Below are 20,932 nucleotides of genomic sequence, written 5' to 3'. Positions count from 1 at the left end.
GCGAACGGACGCGCAGAGCACGGTGAGCCCCCAGGGCCGCGGCTCACGACGGAAGGAGGACACGGAGCAGGTCGGTGCGCACTGAACAGGGATTTATACACCGCAATGTCGCTTGATAAACCGCATTTTGAATACCACACCGTGTGTGTGTGTGTATGTGTATGTGTATGTGTATGTGTATGTGTATGTGTGTGTGTGTATGTGTGTATGTGTGTATGTGTGTATGTGTGTATGTGTGTATGTGTGTATGTGTGTGTGTGTGTGTGTGTGTGTGTGTGTGTGTGTGTGTGTGTGTGTGTGTGTGTGTGTGTGTGTGTGTGTGTGTGTGTGTGTGTGTGTGTGTGTGTGTGTGTGTGTGTGTGTGTGTGTGTGTGTGTGTGTATATATATATATATATATATATATATTTATATATGTAAATATATATATATATATATATATATATATATATATATATATATATATATATATATATATATATATATATATATATATATATATATATATATCAATCTTGAAGGAATGAAACGATCTGTTATTAATTCGTTGAATAATAAATTGTGGTTTATTGTTTGGCCCTCTCTGTGCCGGTATCCAGGAACCCGCCCCGACTGTACTTCGAGTATAATTCTCATCCCTTGCCTTCCGGAGCCCGAGCCAGCCGTGTAATTATTTGATCATGTGGTGTTATTATGTGTAATAAATGCAGGACGCGGCACGGGAGTCGGGGCCATTAGGAATCCTCGCGCGCTTGGTGCGGAGAGCGGCAGCACCACGGAGGGGAGGCACACGTGGTGCTGTAGAACCACGGAGGGGGAGGCACACGTGGTGCTGTAGAACCACGGAGGGGGAGGCACACGTGGTGCTGTAGAACCACGGAGGGGAGGCACACGTGGTGCTGTAGAACCACGGAGGGGAGGCACACGTGGTGCTGTAGAACCACGGAGGGGAGGCACACGTGGTGCTGTAGAACCACGGAGGGGAGGCACACGTGGTGCGGCAGTGAGAGGAGGTATCGCATTAACCTGGGAGTACACGTTAACCACCAGCACCACCAGACTCCCGCGGCGTGCGTGGCAGGTTGAGCGGCGACTGTGTAACTAATCGTTTCAAAGCGTTCGTCATCCTGAACCTCCGTTTCCTTTCTTTGTGTTTCTTTCTGAAGGGGGGGGTGTCGCGGTGACAGGGGTGGGGGTGTCGCGGTGACAGGGGTGGGGGTGTCGCGGTGACGGGGGGGGGGATTTATAGTTGGCGCGCTTTTCGCGCGTATCGTGGGAATTTTTTTTGTTAAAGAAGAAGAACACGGGAGGGGGTTTAAAGCGAAATGTGTGAGGAGAAAAGTTAACTGTTGCCTCGATCTGCGCCCGCGGAACGAACCCTGGTCCAAAGAGGAGCAGCCCGCGGGGGAGAGTGGGTTACAAGGTGGGAGGGTGGGGAGTGAGGGGAGGGGAGGGGAGGGGGAGAGAGAGATTGAGAGAGAGAGAGAGAGAGAGAGTGAGTGAGGAAGACGGAGGAGACGGCGTGCCGCGATCAGCTGTGCGTTTCAATCCACCAGGCCTCGCCTGTCCCCCTGTTCCGGCCCGTCAAGCACGCCGCGACGGCGACGCTGGATGAGGTGGGCCTGGATCGAAGAAGGAACGGTGGTACGGCCGGGAGCGGGGAGCGCGACCCCTCCGCGAGCAGCTCTGCTCGCCTCGACTCGGCTCGCGCCTTGGAGGTAAGAACCTGGTCCCACGAACCTTCCCATCTCCCCCGTCTTTGGTCTCGTGGAGAAAATGTCCAGGTGTTTGTTCGCGCCACGAACATTTTTTTTTGTGTGTGTGTTGACATCTGCGAACACGTTGTACGCAAACCGGAGCCGCGCGAGAAAAGAAACCACAAAAACGGATTACCGAAACGGGGAGTTGAACGTACACCGCCTATAAAACTGCTGCCTACTACACCGTACGTTTTCCGCACCGAGCAGGAGGTAGGAAGAGTTGAAGTGACAGAGAGAGCAAAGGAACCCAAGACACCAATGGAGTCGTGTGTGTGTTTCTTACTGTATACTGTATATATATATATATATATATATATATATGTCTATATATCTATATATATATATATATATATATATATATGTCTATATATATATATATATATATATATGTATACTATATATATATATATATATATATATATATATATATATATATATATATATATATATATATAATATGTGTGTGTGTGACCAACAGCTATCCAGTAGCTCGTCCTTCACTTGTCAGTGCAAGCGAGCTGGAGACTATAGTACGACGCAATTAGCACCCGACTTGTTTAACACATGCTTTTGGCAATTTGCAGCCCCCAGCAGCGTGCTGCTCATAAACTTTTCCTCCTCTTCGCTTTCATTTCCGTGCACGTCCTGCATTGTGTCTCCTTTCCTCCCTCGGTATCTTCGTCGTCCTGTCCCTCATGCACACCCACCTCCGTTGTCCCTCTCCTCCGATGCGTCTTGTTCACCTGTCAACCTTGGTTTTGGAGGTTCAATCCCTGCACGATAGTTCTGAACACGAAATGTTACCTGTATGAGTAATGATCCTTGCTGCGGGTGGATTGTGTGTAACCAGACGGGAAGACTGATTGGCGTGCCTGGTGATGCAACAAGGTGGTGATTTCTTTTTCCAATCCAGGGACGACGAGGTGCTACCTTGTGCGAAACCATGGTCGTGCATCCGTTTCACCTTTGCCCACGGTGTTCGTGCCTATCCCTGAGCCCCGGTACAACGAATTGCCCTCGGCAGTGGTTCGTTATCTTCGAAGGACCCCAAAATCTTACCTGCAACAGAAGGCGTTCCATTAAAGCGGGCACATAAGGTGTATCGACCCTTTCAGGTAGATTGGTGAAATTTCGTTGCACACTGCTTTGGGAAAAGGATTCTCGACGTACGTGTGTGCGCTTTGAAGGGCACGGCATTGGTGGATCATCACACCCGTGACGCCTGGTGTTGGCCTCACGGTTAACATAGCTGGCTCGTGATCTTAGGGTCTCGAGTTTGAGCCCCTGTTGTGCCGTTGAAATGACGCCGGGTGGTTGACTCGGCCCGTGATCCTTCCGACGTCGGCTAAACGAGTACCTGCTCGCTGGTAACAAAAGGGGGCACTGCATCGCAGCCACGCTCCCAGCAATGATGCAACCGGCAGCCAGAGGCTGCATACGAAACGTCATCGCGTCTACGTATCACCGAATGTCTTTAACTACATACATCCTTTCTGCCAATTAAGTGCTATTTCTCGAGTTGAATCCCCACATCAGGCTTTACCATCAGGAAGATCTTCCACATTATTTCATTTTTAGCTATAAACATACTTCCACTTCTTTAATGGCCCAGTGATTGCCGCCACCTTCTGGGGTCGGCTGCCAAATGTTTTTGGCCCAAGTCTTTCACGAACCAGCTGGTCAGGACTGGCATTTGACTGAAAGCGATTTGGGTAAGAATTTGTAATTTGTTCGATGTGCCGGCGATAACTCGCCCACTCTTTGCGAAACATACCATGGGATCTTTAACGTGCACCGACGACCGTTGTTGGCAGACGGGTCCAACGGCTTCACGTCTTTCCAATGGACGGCACTCACATCGATGCCTCGCCATGCATGCAAAACGCCAAGTTGGCAGTTTGTAGCTGGGTAGAGATTTGAATCCAGGCTAGATGGCCACAGGTGAGTGTGCATACCTCCAAGCATTCCTGCCAGCCTTGTAATTGTGGAACATGATCTTTTATTTATTTATTTATTTATTTATTTTTAAAGATTAACTTTGGCTGACCTGTTAGTGTTCCAATCTGAATTGCTGGCTAATGATTCAGGTTCACCGGCTTCAAATCCCCCATTTGATAATATGTTTGTCTGTTGTGCACATAAAAAGTACACTGATGTCTACCCATGTCTTTTCCCTGCGAGCAACGTACGCTGAAGCTCCTCGATGAGCCTTAGAAGATCTATTGTGTTTGCAATTGCAACATCCTATGTATTGTAAGAATGCTGTACTGTTGCACAGTTTTCTGAAGTTTGTTTAATTCTCACCATTTGCTTTGCGTCACCAGCAAATGGAACTGCCGGTCGAGGCACGATGATGTTATCGTACATTAAATGCGTTCTCATTTTTGCCTTATCCCAGGGTGTGTAGGTGCTTTTTGGATGATTACAATCATCACTAATGCTTACTCATGTGTAAGCCCTTGCGTTCTAAATATAGATGTTTGAAATATAGTCATTCTATCTTGCTTGCTTGATCTGCCTCAAGCAATTTGATTCCTGACTTTGTTCAACTTATCATTTGCAGTATTGGCTTTGCTCTTTTGTTTGTCCATTTGTTACAAGTAACTTTATTGCCGTTATGTGAAACCAGAACATGGGAAAAGTTTTTTTTTAATTTGTTTTTTTTTTCTTTTAACATTGTGTTGGTTTCATCAAGGCTGGCAGGCTATCAAGAGGTACGCACACTCTACTCGGCCGTCATGTCAAGGTTCGAATCTCGATCCTGCTATAAACTGTCCACCTGGTGTTTCGCAAGCAGGGCGATGCATGAATTTCGCACGCCGTCCCTCACATGGACGTTAAATAATTTGTTGTCTCATCTGCCGGCGTGAGTCGTGCACATTGAAGTTCCCGCGGTTTCTTTTGCAAAGAGGATGTGAGTTGGTGCCAGCATCCTGAAAATCCTGCATAAAGCAGCTCCAGTCTAACATCAGGCTTGGCCAGCCGGTTCGTGAATGAATTGGGCCAAACCTCCCTCTTGCCTGACCCCACAAGAACATGGGATTAATTGGTGCTGTCAAATAATAGAAATATATAAATATATATATATTTATATATATATTTTAATCTTTTCAGTAATCAATCCTCTGGAAAGTAATTTTTTGGCTGCCTCTCAAAGCAGCATTTACAAAAGAGCTTGATCACATGTTTAGGTTTGTACGTTTATTTCGCTTTGTTGAAACCATTTGTGCTCTCTTTCGAGAAGGTAGCATTTGCAAATATCGTCTCCCTTTATCCCTCCTGTTTTCTTCCGTCGTTTCAGTAAGTAATACCAGGCTTTCTCATGAGGATTAAGCTGAAATAAGTGTTAAAAGCTTATTGTTGTTTTTAAAATTTGGCAATCTTGTGCGATTATTGCACACTGCCATTTTGGTGGATGTTACTGACACTGCCCATGGTTCGGTTACTTCATGCTCTCCACAAACCGAGCAAGTCCGACGGGTATTAGAAATGACCGATCAAACATTCTGGACGTGCTGGAGGCAAAATTGCCAGTTCTATTCCATCCAGCAAGCGTACCGGCCAGAGTGCCTTGGTTTCTTTGAAGCCGCTTGTTCTACAGGTGTGAACTCATTTGATCTTTTCTCTGGAAGGGAAGAATGAGCAAACCTGGCTGCAGTTAATATTTCACGAGGTGCCGAGACGCTCATCCATGATGGAACCGGTGAATTAAAGAGTATTCCTTACTTTTGCCATTTCATATTGTTGAGGTTTTCACTCGATCTCGGGAAGCATTTGATTCTTCACCAAAGTATCACTTGTGTTAATTTACAAATAACCACAGCATCTTCTCGCATTATAGTGACTCATTCGTAAATGAGCTTATTTTGTATTTCTTGTTGTTTGCCGATAGTTGCTGTTTGTTTTCTTCTAAAGATTTGCAATTCCTCTTTTCCAATTGTTGCCATCGTTTAAAAGAAACACTTCAACGAAGTCCAATCGAGGGGATAAATTCTCTGACGAGGAAATTGACAACCTTGATAGTCTCGTAGTATGAAATGAAAATGGCAACAAGGGGTTAACGAGGAATGCCATAAAATCTTGAGTGACTACAGGTGTGTGAGAAGGGAAATATCTGCAGACTACGCTCAGGCTTGCTCTACTCTGCATCGCTGCATCACCAACGCCTTTGCTCCGAAAGCGATCACCCACTTATCTTTATGTATATCGTGTCCAACCCTGGCCACAGGCATGAATAAGGCAAGCGAGAGCCACCTGTCTTGCCTGTCTCAGCTGCCACGTGCCGACGTCACCAGCAAGGGTCACCTCCCGGCCAAGCGGTCTCGCAGCGAGCAGAACGGATCACCGGATGGCGCCGCAGAGCGAACGGTGTCCGGCGGCCTAGCGGCACGACACGGTGAGTGGGCTGGGAATGTATAATCAAATGGGGGGGTTGAGGTGGGTGGTTGGGGGGTTGCCTCGTTTTGAGGGCAGGTTGTAAAGCCTGGCTTTCTGGTTTGTCACCACAATGAGGTGTAATTTGGTCGTTTGGGATGGCAAAGAGCAGTGTGAAGGTAGCTGCATCTTCCTACTTCTCTGTTCGCATTCTGTTCTTCATTTTTTTGACCTTTGTGGGAGCTTGTTCATCTCAACTTGCCTGTAGCTTTTATATGGATACGATAGCAGTTACCTTAGCGAGCAGAACGTTCTCATCAGATGTGGTTTTGGGTCCATGGCAGTTTACCTTAAATTTGATTCATGCAAAATATTAAATGTTACCCACAAAGAGATTGATTTCACCATTTTGTAATTGTTGTTTTGAGGGTACTGTATTTGACACTTCTGTTTTGCAACTATTTGTTTGTCCTTTTCATGATACCAGATGGTTGTTTTTTTTTTCCATGCATTTATCTTTTGTGGTTTATTTTTGAACACGTGGAAGAATTTTTATTTTTATTTTTTTCCCCCCATCACTCAAATCAAGCCGATTGAAGAGAGCCTTCTTTTCTCAGAGTGTAAACTAACACTCGTATTCCTTGTTTTGTTGTCCAAAATTAAGTCAACCTCTGAACTATTGAATGAGTTCCTTTCCGCATCCTTCATGCCTCAGAGATCTCTGGTTCAGAAGTATTAACAGTGCTGTATGTGACAACAGAAACTATATAAATTGAGGAATCCATAACACTTCATTTATCAAAAGCGTGCACAAGCTCGGGAAAATGACACTGACTCCAAAATATGTCCAAAAGGTAATTTATGGGCTGCAAGGATGGGCCTGTGGTGAAGAGCTAATAGCTGAGTCCGGGACATAGGTCGCAGTTTTCGCAAGCTTTACTGTTGTGTGAATGTGGAGTAGTATCACAACGACTGCCTGCCAGAGCCAAACATTTGTTCGAGAATCTTGAGTACTTTTCGTTAACCGCTATTGGAAGCTTGTGCTTCCTGTAGAACATGAATAGTTGAACCGTTATTCATGTTTTTGATTTATAAATCGATGACTCTGAAATTTCAGCATCCATGCCTTGCTTGTGTACTGAAGCGATCACGGATATTAAAGAAAATTGTGATTGGGTATGTGAAATTCTGCAATTTGGAAGAAGCAGAGGAAGGCCGAAGATAGGACAGAGATACAAAATTGAAAATTTCACTGCAGTACAATGGTCCAGAATTGCAGAGAAAACAAAAGAATGTTCGAGGGATGTCTTCATCATGTAGTGGATTGAATTAGGCTCGTCGAGTCAAGATGAAGGTCTGAGGATGCATGTGATATGCATTTAGCATGCCTGTAATGTTCAACCACATCTCGATTCCCAAAGCATAACCGTATTCGGATGTGAAAGGCTCCTGGGTATCAGGAGAGCTCAATGATGCATAAAATTTTTACTAATAAATATTGTCCAAATACATTTTTTTTTTTGATTTTGCAACAGAAGAAGCAATATTTATTATTAGGCTTCCAAGCCGACAGGCGAGAAGCCTATTGTTCTTGGTACCTCCAGCACCGAAAGTGGACGGAGGTTATGTATTCAGCCCTGTTTGTTTGTTTGTTTGTGAGCAGGACATCTCGAAAAGTTATTGCCGGATTTGGACAAAACTTGGTCGACAAGTCGAGTGTGTGACAAGGGCGAATAAATTCGATTTTGGTGAACATCTGGATAATATAATTTTTTTTGTGATTCTTCACCATTGAGATGGAGCCAAAAAGGATACATGTATAGCACAATATTTCAAGAAGTTGTGTATGGATTCGGACGAAAGTTGTTGGATGAGTTGGGAAAGTGACAAGAACAAGCCAATTCGATTTTGGTTCAGGTCCGGATGCAGATCTGGTCTTTCAGTGGGATATAAAACGTCAGCTGTTCAGCCTGGTGGAAGTATGCACTCCACTGGCATTCTAGCTATTATTATGAAATTTCAAAGCCAACAGATGGGAAGCCTATTATTATTGTTGTTGGGATTCTTGTATTATAGTTATTCTCGTTCCGCCAATTTTTGTGAAACTACTTTTGAAACTAGAACGGCACTCGGTAGAGTGCACAATCTCGCCTCGCATGCTCATTCTGAACAAAAATACAATCATTAACTGAACACGCTACTATTATTGCCCATATACTGGTGTCATCCATGTACCCTATTATGTCATACATTGCCATTATTCATAGCTTTATTGATTATTAGGATATTTAAAAACCACTTTTGTGCACATTAAGACAAAATTGCATCACTGAAGGTGAATATGAAAAATATATCAAACTATATTCTGCATGGCTCGTCGATCATATGTATGAAGTTTCGCATCATCTGTTTAAAAGAGGTTCTGCCGAAGGTTTTTTTTTTTTATTTTCTTATTTTGTTTAAAATGTTTTTTTGTTTTTTTTTTACTGCTTTTATTTTCAATCCAATATGGTCACCAGACCACATGACCGATATCATACATTTAATTCTTCACTCATATCAGGTCAGAGATCATATATATGAAGTTTCAGATTTTTCAGATAAGGAATTCAATTTAATCAATTATGGCTGGGATACCGTTTCACTGATGACATCATTGTTATCACCTCATTGTACCCCATCGGGAGTTGATGACATATGACAAGTTTTTAATTTTTTTTTTCATTGAGCGGTTTTGGAAAAAAAAAAAGATGTCCAAAAATTTTCCCTTTAATACATTTTGGCTGCCATACCATGTGACCTATGATGTCAGGGGTATCAATAAAATATTCTCCATGTGGCATCCCTCCAAAGTTTAAAGTTTCGCATTGATTTGACAAGCGGTTGCAGTGAAAATTTTAAAGCCAAAATATATAGATGTGGACAGACATACGAGCTCCTTTCGGCTTCCCCACTCTGGGCTCCCCGGAGAAAAATCCGGCTGCTCGGGTATATGGAGGTTTGAATATCAGCCAGTAAAACGGCTGCTAGTGTTCAAAAGATTCAATCAAAAATTATTGAAAAATACCCTTTCAGGGCAAGACTAAAAACTTGCACCTGGCCATGCCGATCTGCAAAGGTTTGTAGCACATCCTTGGAACTTGATCCTAATTAATGGATTTTTGGGGGTTTTTTTTAATTTTGTCCTTATTGCTGGTCATCATGGACATTAAAGTGGCATCCCGTCTGCAGGGATTAGTTGGTGGCCCTTATAGATCCCATGGTGTCCTTCACGATTAGTTCGGTGAGCTATCGCCAGCACCATGAACAAATTATGTATTCCTGCCATAACTACTGCCGGGAGAGGGATGGGAAACCTCCCAGCATGACGTCCAGGTGTAGAAACTGCTTTGGCAGAACCAACGCTCTTTAACACACGAGTGTGGTACATCGGCTTTGGATTGGTGGCCATATTTGATTTTGTCCCAAAGATAAAATGATCCTCTCTTTTTCCAGAACTACTAAAACAATCAGCATTAAATTTTGCAGACAGTTAAAGTACTTCATGGTGGTATTGAAGCATGAGTTTGAAGCTTCTTCTCTAAAAACTCTGGAAACTCGCTATTGGTCAAACATGTTATGTATTCACAAAACACGAAGTTTGGCCCGCTGATGCTTTAGAACCACAAAAAGTAACATACCTGTACCTCACTTATTTTTTTCCTGCCGACAATCGATTTGGGCTCCATTTTTCCCACAATACAATCGGAATGGGGCTCCATATAGGTGACAGGTTCATACTGCTTGGAAGTGGACAGCGCTGCTCACAGATCTATTTTCAGTCTGTTGTGCTCTTTATTTTTGATCATTAGTTCTTCATTGATGGATGGACTCAATGGTTACTCAATGTTTTAATATACATGAACTATGTCACGCCTTGTTTGCATCTTCAAACTGGAAAATCCTTATCTCATAGGCAAGTGCACAGATGTGCCTCTCCACAAACTTTCCAATGAGGAAATAAAATATCAAGGCTGCGAAACCATAAACGTGTGTTCAGTTGAAAACTTTTACAGTTTCTTGAGATGAGCTTTGTATATATCCATTTGGCGGGGGTGGGAGGGGGGGTCGATTCGGTTTTTTTTTAATTGCCATGAGGTTTTCTGCATACAAGGTAGAGCATAAGGTTTTTATAAATTGATCGTGTAAAAAAAAAAAATATATATATATATATATATATATATATATATATATATATATATATATATATATATATATATATATATATATATATATATATGTACCGGTTATTTAGTGTCCGCTCATTGTAAAATTCCCATAGCTGTTGGAATTATCTTTGCTAGTGATATTTGTTGGTGGCTTGTAAAATTGCTTTCATGCATTATAAAATCACCAACATATCGTCAAAATTCTTTCTGTTTACTCTTCAGATGGAGCAAAATCTGGTAAGCAAATTGTATGGCTGACAGCCAGAATGTCCTACGTTTGGTCAGAAATGGATTCACAGATATTGTACCTTCACATGAATAACAAGGACGTCGGTAAACAATGGACAGTATATTGGATTTGAACATGGGATTTCTTCTTAGCATCAGGAGACATTGGTTCAGTTGGAAACGCCAAACAGGCCAACCTATTTGCTTGACAACGAAAGTGCAATGTCCCTGCAAGCTTGTTTCAACATGTCACGGTTTTTTTTTTTAGGTTTTTTTTTTTTAGTCATCTTTCTTAGTTTAAAACAAATTTTGATACACACTCGTTACCCACTTACAGAGCGACGTGACGAAACCGCTTAGGAACTTCACTCTGCTGCGAATGTGCGGCAATGATTCGGGAGGGGGATGATACAATACCGTCTCACGTAAATTGCATCACCACATCCGAGCGTCCACCACACTACCATCAAGCAGATGATTGACAAACGACCTTACGATGCAATGCTCCTTAAAAAAAACATTTTGATGGTGCCTTGTGCTGTGCTAATTGGAGCAGCACAGTATGTCAGATAGAATAATACAAATCGTTTTTGATAGATAATCTTTTACATATTAGATTTATTTGATAATTACTATCACTGGAGTGACGATTTATTTTGAATTTTATGCCCATTGACTTTGTAAATAATTTGCACAATGTATACAGTTGGAAGGAAACACGATGTGTGGGACACTTGATTGGCACAGTGGTGATGGAAGTTGTGGCCCTGCGAACTATTTATGTTGTAATTGTGGTCAGCAATTGAGTCTTACTTCCACCTAAGATAAAACGATCTATTTGACACCTCAGGCTCATTCAGCATCTTGTGATCATTTTTCATTGTACAATTCGATTTGTGTCGGGGCCGCCATAAATCGTTGATGGTCTCTCGTTGTCAAAGAAGGATCACTTTCTCTCGCATTGTCTGCTGTCTGTAGTGTTTACACAATTAGATTCCATCAAATATGAGACATTTGTCCCATTTGTTTTAGAAACCCTTTCATCTGCAAGCAGTCCGATGTCGAAGGCAACCTGCCTTATGAGCATGTAATAACCTGCGTTGTATTGTGCGTGGCTGTAATATTATGCTTCGACGTAAGAGAAGCTGCAATATATATGTGCATGTTGGAAGATTTGCAGCTCAAGATTCATATTGGTAAAATATAGCACACTGAGCAGTAAAAGAATAAATTCTTCATTAAAGCTTGATTTTTTTTTTGATTTTTTTTTTTTTTTTTGGGGGGAACAAGCTAGTTCTCTTCCTCAGAGGTGTAAGGAGAGGTGTGATGGTGACACCATTAAGTTTGATTGACTGTGTCGTGGATTGGTCCCAAGTCCTCACAAATCACAGGGGCTCCCTGCATTCAAATGATTCTGCTGCTTTTGTTGACCAATCCACGATGTAAACCATCCCCAATGGAACTTAACGGTATGACCACGACACCGCTCTTAATGCCTCTGAGGAAGAGAACTAGCATGTTCTCAACGTCATTGTTTAATAAAGAGTTTATTATTTTACTGTCATGGCCAAAAATATTGGCACCCTTGCACTTTTTTTTCAAATGATGCACCATTTCTTCCAGAAAATTGTTGGAATAAAAAAATTTTGTTCTCCACAAATGTATTTCTATGGTTTGCAGTTGGATGATAACAAAAAAGCTGAAAAAATTAGTAAATCTTAGCTTATTCCACACAGAAATCCTAAAATGTCCCAGACAATATTATTGGCACCTTTAATAAGTTGTTAGAAATAATTACATTTCAAGCAGGTGATTCTCCTTTACTCTGGAATTGAACTCACCTATGGTGAGTTGCAGGTGCCTGCAATATAAAAATCACTCATTCATCCAGTTTGAATAGAGAAAAGGAGTCATTCTGCTGTTTTGTGTCACTGTGTGTCCCGCAATGAGCATGGAGAAACAAAAGAAAACCAGAGAATTGTCTGAGGAGGTCAGACACAAGATTGTTTCCAAGCATGGACCATCTCAAGCCTACAAGTCCATCTCCAGAGACCTTGATGTTCCTGTGTCAACCGTACACAATATTATCAGGAAGTTTAAGGCCCATGGCAATGTAGCCAACCTCTCCGGACGTGGCCACAAGAGAAAACTTGATCAAAGATTGCAGCGAAGAATTGTTTGGGGGAGAAAGCACCTCGATCAACTACCAAACAGATTGAAGCTGACCTTCAGACACAAGGTATGGCAGTTTCAACTCACACCATCCGTCGCCAACTCAATGAAAGGTGGTTCCATGGTAGAAGTCCCAGGAGGACCCCACTGCAGAGAGACAGAGAGCGAGACATAGGGACATAGAGACATAGGAAAGCCCACCTCGCGTTTGCCAAAATACACCTGAACAAGCCAAAATCCTTCTGGGAGAATGTTCTGTGGACAGATGTCCCCAAATTAGAGATTTTTGTTAAAGCACATCTCCATGTTTACAGAAAACAAAATGAAGCCTTCAAAGAAAAGAACACCTTCCCTACAGTCAAACATGGAGGAGGTTCAGTGATGTTTTGGGGTTGCTGTGCTGCTTCTGGCACTGGGTGCCTTGAATGTGTGCATGGCATCATGAAATCAAGAGATTACCAAGGAATTTTGGAGCGCAATGTTCAACCCAGTGTCAGAAAGCTGGGTCTCCGTCGAAGGTCATAGGTCTTGCAGCAGGACAATGACCCCAAACACACTTCAAAAAGCACCCTGGAATGGTTCAAGACAAAACACTGGACTGTTCTGAAGTGGCCAGCAATAAGTCCAGATCTATATCCCATTGAACACCTGTGGGGAGATCTGAAAATAGCAGTTGGGAGAAGGCACCCTTCAAATCTGGGAGATCTGGAGCAGCTTGCACAAGAAGAGTGGGTCAAACTGTCAGTAGAGAGGTGGAGGAAGCTCATTCATGGCTATAAGAAGTGCTTGTCTGCAATTTTTGTCCAAATGCTGTGCTACCAAATATTGTTACGAATCTGGAAGCCATTTGCACACAAACAGACAGCAGTCCCGAAGCTAAGTTATTTCAATAAGTATGTGCATAGTTAGATTCCTCCCTATGTCTAAAGGGAACTTCATGTGTGCGCTGCGAAGTTTCTTTCTAGTTAGATTTTTGCAATGCCAACAAATCAATCCTTCACTTCTTCACACCATCGACGCCATTGCCCACGTGCGTTCAAACACGGACGTGGGCGGAGGTTTCCTCACCTCAGAACACCGACTCCGCCCAGGAAAGGAGGGGGTTCCCCCCTGTCCAATCACGGATGGCCAGCACATCACCCCACGAAACCCTGTCCAATCAGGGCAAAGATTACCTCAGAGCTCCGACTCCACCCCAGAAAGACAGGGTTTTCCCCCTGTCCAATCGGAGGGGGACAGATATCACCCCAAGAAACCCTGTCCAATCAGGGCTAAGATTACCTCAGAGGACCGATCATCCCACCCTGCCCGGGGGAGGGATAAGAATCGCCGGGCTCCCCTTGGTGCTCGCTGGAGTTGGGTTGGAATTGTCGGAGAAGAAAGGGGTCGCCATTGCTCTTGGTGTGCGTCGTTGGTGGTCGTCATTGCCGTGTCTCAAGCTGGTCCTCTGACTATTCCACAGCCGCTGACTTCCATCTCTCATTTTGTTGAGCAATAACCCAGAGTCCGAGCCAGGAATCTCCGCTGGCCCTCTGTGAGGAGCGACCCTGGCCCCTGCCTGGACTCCGCTATACCGTGTCTGGGCTCGCCGACGACCCGGCGTTTTACACCTGTAGTCGCGGGACAAACTGCACGATGCGGCCAGGTACCGACCAAACTCTGACCTCCAGCCTGCCTATCCCCTTGGCTGCGAGGGTCGAAATAAAGATAATCCAGGTCCATTTTATTTTAGTCTGAGTGTGTTGGGCCCGTCTTGTAAGTAGAATTGTGAAGTGCTTTTGCTCACTGTACATTGCCTGCCTGATAGTCATGATAACTCTGCTCTGTGTCTCCCTTCCCGATTATTGTAAATAAACCCCTGTTAAATGTACCAGCTCATTGCCTGTCGTTTCTAGCATTGTAGTTTCCATCATTGGCCTAGCATGGTTCGGGCTTGAGAATTCGGAAGGCCGATTGTGCCGTAAGTTGTCATTTGGTCCGGCGCGGCTTTGGTAATTCCCACTCGGTTACGCCGGATCCGAGTCGGTAACAGCGACTCAGTTCGGACAATGCCGGCCGTGGGTGTGGCTTGCCCAGTAGTTAGACGGCGTGGGTACTAAGGTAAATTGGAATTAGACAATTAACCCTACCCCACGCCGTCAAAATATTGGCGTCCACGGTCCACTAAGGGACCTGTGACCTTCAAAGTTATCTGAAGGTTACGACCTTTCGATTCCGGTGTTCGGTGGGAGACGGCCCAACTGCTCCGTCTAGCGGTCGTCCTCGCCACCGGACCCGGCACCACAACAATATTAAGTCGAGGGTGTCAATAATTTTGTCAATGCCATTTCTTTATATTTTCTGATTTAAAAGGATATATTAAGTTCTGAAACACAAACAAAGGTTCTGTAACCTTAACACTGAAATATCCTTTAGTCAATTTCAACTTATTTTTTTAAAGAGAAAATGGAGTTATTTGAAAAAAATTGCAATGGTGCCAATAATTTTGGCCATGACTGATTTTATATATATATATATATATATATCAAGGCTTGTGGAAGAGCAAGAACATTGAACAGGTGAGGAAGCAACAAAACAAATGGAACCATAGAAAGAGGGGGGGGGGGGGAAAACTCACCAACAGCAGCGTTGAAGGAGACTTGGACAAATAATTGATTTGTGGAAGAATGAGGGGTAAGGAAGGACACATGGAGTGAACAAGATAGATGTAGAAGCAAACTCTTGGGAAGGAAAAAAGTAAGTGGGGTTGTGGGGGATAATGGAGGTAAATCATCATGGTTTTGGGTTGGGAGGGGGGGTGATATCAGATGGTGGTGAACAGCTGTCTTGAAGATTTGAAGGGAGGACTGAGATTGAAGAGAAATTTCCACCGTGCAGGATCTTCATTGTGAGGGATGCCGTTGTATTTTTTTTTGTTTGTTTTGTTTTTTGGTGCAGTGCAGTACAATCCCCATAACAGCATTAGTATCATTTCATTGCAGGGTACAAGGGAAACGTTTAATGTGGAAAAACTAAATTATTGATTTCCTTTTGAGCATCTCTATTTTTCCTTTTCGCAGTTAACCACATTTAAGTCTAGTTGCGTTATGCCTACCTTCTGTGAACCTTGACCAGAAAAGTAATAAAACCACCGGTGTACGTGAAAGAGATGGCGCCGTGAGAGAATTAGACTTCAAAGGGGCGCGCTTGGCAATAAGATCGAGGTAATCACGTTTGTAAGTGTAAACTGTTTTGCTGGCAATATGTTTACTTTACATTGGCCACTAAAATGAGAGAGAAAGAGAAGGAGAGAGAGGCCAGCCTTGGTGTTGCAGCTCACTGTACTGTATGCGTGCCCAATGGCAGCCGATGCCTGCTCAAACGTGCCATCGGATGTAGTAGGTCATGCTGCTTGCGTTCAGATTTGAGATTAAGAAGTTTCATGCCTTGACGTATGGCTTATGTTTAAGACTAGCATTAGGATGGGAATTATAACTTTTTTTTTCTTTTGTTTAAATTCAGGATAAAATGTTGCAATACTACCAAGGAAGAAAAAACAAACAATCTTAACATGATGGAATATATACATGTACAAACACACATGTCTTTCCAACTTTGAAACTCCTTGATAATTTTTATTTCGAAATCTCAACGAGTTTATTGGTTTATTTGTAGGGTGCTGTTGAATGAAAATTTGCATCCTTTACCCTTCTCGGTCCTCTCGTTCAATAAAGCAAACGTTCGTTTTCCATTTTTCTGTCTTTCTTTTTTTCATTCCAAATTGCCTGTTGGCAAGAAGTGTCTGGTGCGAACGTTCAGGATACCAAACTGAACATGTAGCCACAAGGAGCAAAGAGGTTAGGCGATCAACACGTTATCACTTCAGCCCATCACAGCTCTTTTGTTCACTTCTTATTTGTGCTTTATGCACAGTGACTAAGCAGCATGATAAATTGCATTAATGATGAGGAAGTTTGCGTAACCAGTTCATTGACATGGAGGTAGTGGCGGGGGGGGGGGGGGGTGATTTGAGCCCCTGTCCTCTCTGCCTGCTGCCTGCAAATGTGCTATAACCATTAGATTATCCAAGTCAGCTATTAACTGTGAACAGTTAATGTAGTTGATACCTAAAAACAAGACTTTGGATACAGTTGTATCCACTCAGGCACAGCTCAATGGCACAGCCTCAGTGATTCAAGGATGCCTGTTGTATCAGATCCTCTTTCATCCCATCCTGGTGTGTTTTCCTCTCTTTGACTAAGCTATTTTAGTTTTTCTGTTTTTAATCTCACTTGTGAAGTTCTTTTTTTTTGCTGTTGTTAATCTAAGTGGTTCCCAGGCAAAAATGGTGTTCAGAAATGGAACTGTAGTTGTACTCTTATATACTTCCTGATAGTTTAAGCTAACTTTTGAATTATTATCAGTTATGCTAATGTGCTTTTTGTACTGCAGTAAGGATTGCCAGTAACTGAAGTGATCTAGGTAGAACACAAACCTCCGCCAGGATGAACAGTTTACGTTTTGTATCCCACTGACGGTCAGGATCTAGATCGGGACTTGAACCAAAATCTAATCGGCTTGTTCGTGTCACCGAACCAACTCGACCACCGAGTTTTGTCATTATCTATCCACGACTTTTTGAAATATCATGCTTTTTTAGTTTGTTTGTTTCTTTTGGCCCGAACACTGAATGGTGAAGAATCTCACTTTAAAAATTCTCGGATCGGGATCCAGATCTTCAGCAAAATCGAAATGGTTTTTTCCTTGTTGCACACCATACCTATCTACCAAGTTTCATCTGAATCCGTCCACAACTTTTTGAGATTTCTTGCTCGCAGAAACAGACAGGAAAACAGGGGTGAAAACATTGAGAGAAATGCTTTTTGAAAAGGGAAGGTAAGGCCGATGATATTTTAAATGAATAACAATCGGAGGGTTGTGAACGATGAGAGAAAATGGAGGGGAGTGTGTGTTAGGGATGCTGTAGATGGAGAGTATGGGGTGGAAGGGAAGGGGAGATTGAGAAATGATCCCGTTCTGCATATGTAATATGTAGATGGTCCTTAAAGGAATTGCATTGTCAAGCTGTCCTCTTAGTATCCATTTGGCTCTTCTTCAATTGGTGGAGGTGAGGGCTTTTCAGTTGGTTTAGCCATTTTGTCTTCATAACACACTTTCCTTGAAGTAACTGGAAAGGCAGAGTTGCATCAGCATTTGCAGTGGTTGCATTTTCACATTATTAAGAAGCTGTCTGTTTATGCAGGGAAACCAAATAATTTTAGTTCATGTCAAAAGAAAAGTTATCAAAAGTTTAATTGATTGTTGAGCTGGCGATATAATTCATCTTTCATTGCAAATCGCTATGTGCGAAAGAGGCATTACGACCACTTAAAATCAATGGGTACCATATGATGTGACTTCATAATTCTCAAATATTACGAGCTATAGTTCCAAACTAAAAGTTGTACAGTCTCCTTATTTACCCTCACCGAAGGAGAGCGTATTGCATTTGGGTCTGTTTGTCTGTCTCTCCGTCTGTCTGTCTGTGTGTTTTTGTTTGTCCGCACAGAATTTTTGTGTTTTTTCTCTGCAACCGTTTGTCAGATTGAGACGAAATTTCCCCCAAAGGCGTGACAACTCGTGTATAATGTTTTAATGATAATTTTGACATCATAGGTCATGTGGTGTGGCAGCCATGTTATAAAAACGGAAAAACTTTGAACCTCTATCTCTGAAACCGCACCAACGAAAAAATTGGAACTTTGCACGTGGCAAGTTCTCATGGGGAATAAGTGTAATTTTTTTATGATGTCATCGGTGCCTTCGTTGTGATGTAGCATTCTACATGTGCAATTATGACATCTGATCATTATGAAAAATTTTGAGGGTCATATCGGGATAAAATGGTCCACAGAAAAAAAATATTTGACTACATCGGTCATGTGATTCAGCAGCCATATTGTTTAAGACAAAAAATATATATAAACACCTTCAAAAATCATCTTCTCTGATGTGGCTGAACAGATCGAGGCGAAACTTTACACATATGACCGCCTATCCATGAGGAACAAAAGCTTCACACATATGATGTCATATGTCACATGGTTTAGTAGCCATATTGGATTTATCTGAAAACCTATAAAAATCTTCTTCTCCACAACGGCTGAACAAATCGAGGGGAAACGTCACACAAATGTTCCCTAAGCCATGGGTGTACAAGTTAAAGGAATAATTGATAGGTCACGTGGTTTGGCAGCCATATTGGATTGAAGAAAAATATGAAATGTTTTCTTTGGAATTGCTTGATAGACGTGAAACTTCACATTTATGATCTAGTCGTGATGGGGAAATACATGTTTTAGATTTCAACTTGATTGGATGCATGGTCTAGCAACCAGAATATTTTTTTTTATTTTGGTATTGGACCTCTTTGGTTTATTTTATTTTGTAATAAGGCTAACTTGGCTGTACGTAGATGGGTTTGAGGGTAGAAGAGTAGCAGCTGAAATGTGAATCCTATCCAGGTTCCTCCCGATAACTCCATCTTTGCTTTTTGCTTGTTTGGTTCCTTCTGATGACTCCATTGCAGGGCTGCACCTATTTGGTCTACCATTTGATTGGAATTGAATTTATTTAAATCAATTATAAATTCATTTGAATAAAAATAAACATCATGGGTCATGGTCAGGTGTCCAATCAAAGTGGGACGTCTTGGAACCCGGTCATCACTGCCAGTAGTTATAAGGTGGCATTTCTAATTATGTCTCTTATTAATTGTGCAACATACCTGTACACAAACACCACACAAAATACATTACACAAAAGCAGTCCTGGCGAATGTCTGAAAACTGATTGCTCTTTTTCTTGTTGCATATGCAATGTTTCTGAACACACCATTGATTTGTTAGACCGACAAGGATCCTCTCGGGGTGACCATTGATCTTTAGCTGATGGGAACGATGAAGTTGAGGTATGCAATGGTCTGCTCTTGAAAAGTCAATGAGAAGATGCAAGTATGTGGTTAAGTTTTATTTCTGATATACCTAGATTCTCTTGTTAGCCTTTTTACCTCCACCACCAAAGGTGATGGAGGTTATGTTTTCACCCCTTTCTGTTTGTTATCTTGCCAAAACGAAGTTTTTGCAAGATATGTAAGTCAGCTTGTATGTTTTTTTTTTTTGTTTGTTTTTTGTTTTTTGTGTTTGTCTGTAATTACATATAAAAAATTCTGCAGAGCACAGTTATCATTGGAAATTTTTGTAACTTCACATATCAGAGGCCTATAGGAGGTCCCTTTCAGCACATAAAATTTTGAAGGTCAAGGTCAAAGGTCAAGGTCACTTTGTCGCAAATCAGGGGAGTCAACGAAACCCTTATTTTTTGAGTTTTGATCGGATCGTTTTCAAACTTCATGGGAATATAGTTCATGGTCTGGCGCTCAGCTGATTAATTTTTGGTGGCGATTGGCCTTGACCTTCATGGTTAGCGCCTCAGGTCAAACATATTTGACCCCAAGGTCAAATTTTCAAGTTTTAGGAACCATATCGTGTAGTACCTCAAATTGAACACCTCGATGAGTGCTTTCTAGATATGTCAAGCTTGAAACATTATGATGTCATTTGGTGACGTTATGAGGCAAACGCATATTTTTCATGGTTACCCTGAAGAACAATTCTCATCAGAATCTCTCGTTGGCAGATATTCCTCAAGGAGTCGCTCCTGGTGGATAGCAGCTCTGTTCACCTCAGTGTGACCTTAAGGAAGTCACACGTGGTCACCTTTTGGCAAGATACGGGTCATCCTGTGGGTGACATTGGTTTATTTGTCTGTTTGTTTGTCTGTCTGTGTGCAGGATATCTCAAAAAGTTGTTGACAGATACGGATGAAATTTGGTGGACAGGTTGGGTGTGTGACAAGGAAGAATTGATTCAATTTTGGTGACGCTCCGAATCTGGATATGACAATTATTTAATTTTGAAGTGATTCTTCACCATTGACAGATCGGGCCAAAAACGATATAGCATGATATTTCAAAAATGTATTGGGCCAGATATGTTTTCATGGATCAGGCATTGTGTGGCGGAGGGATGTTCCTACTGAGTGCCCTGCTAGTCAAGAATAGTTTTATTTGGACACCAGCATGCTCTCTGATACATATTTACCCTCTCCAGAAAAGAGGGTATTGCATTTGGGTCCTGTTTGTCTGTCTGTC

The 20,932-nt window shown here is 42.4% G+C and overlaps 1 protein-coding gene across 5 annotated transcripts in view; it reads left to right on the top strand.

The window, feature by feature from the left end:
* The first annotated feature begins 1,284 nt into the window (after positions 1-1,284).
* Positions 1,285-20,932, top strand: part of SATB2 (SATB homeobox 2) — a 133,829-nt gene continuing 114,181 nt past the window's right edge. For 4 of the 5 annotated variants that reach the window (XM_085870897.1, XM_085870898.1, XM_085870899.1 and 1 more), the window contains exons 1-2: positions 1,465-1,717; positions 5,988-6,155. In XM_085870897.1, the coding sequence (XP_085727023.1) occupies positions 5,990-6,155 (166 nt within the window). In that variant the 5' untranslated portion in view covers positions 1,465-1,717; positions 5,988-5,989. Of the gene's footprint in view, positions 1,423-1,464; positions 1,718-5,987; positions 6,156-20,932 lie in introns of those variants that run through there. The other variant, XM_085870896.1, reaches the window with a different exon arrangement.

This window comes from Eptatretus burgeri, chromosome 2, assembly GCF_056783735.1.
Source record: "Eptatretus burgeri isolate ZD-2024b chromosome 2, Ebu_testis_v1, whole genome shotgun sequence".
NCBI classification, from domain to species: Eukaryota; Metazoa; Chordata; class Myxini; order Myxiniformes; family Myxinidae; genus Eptatretus; species Eptatretus burgeri.
Note: the sequence above shows the minus strand (reverse complement) of the source record. Positions and strands in the feature narration are given on the sequence as shown.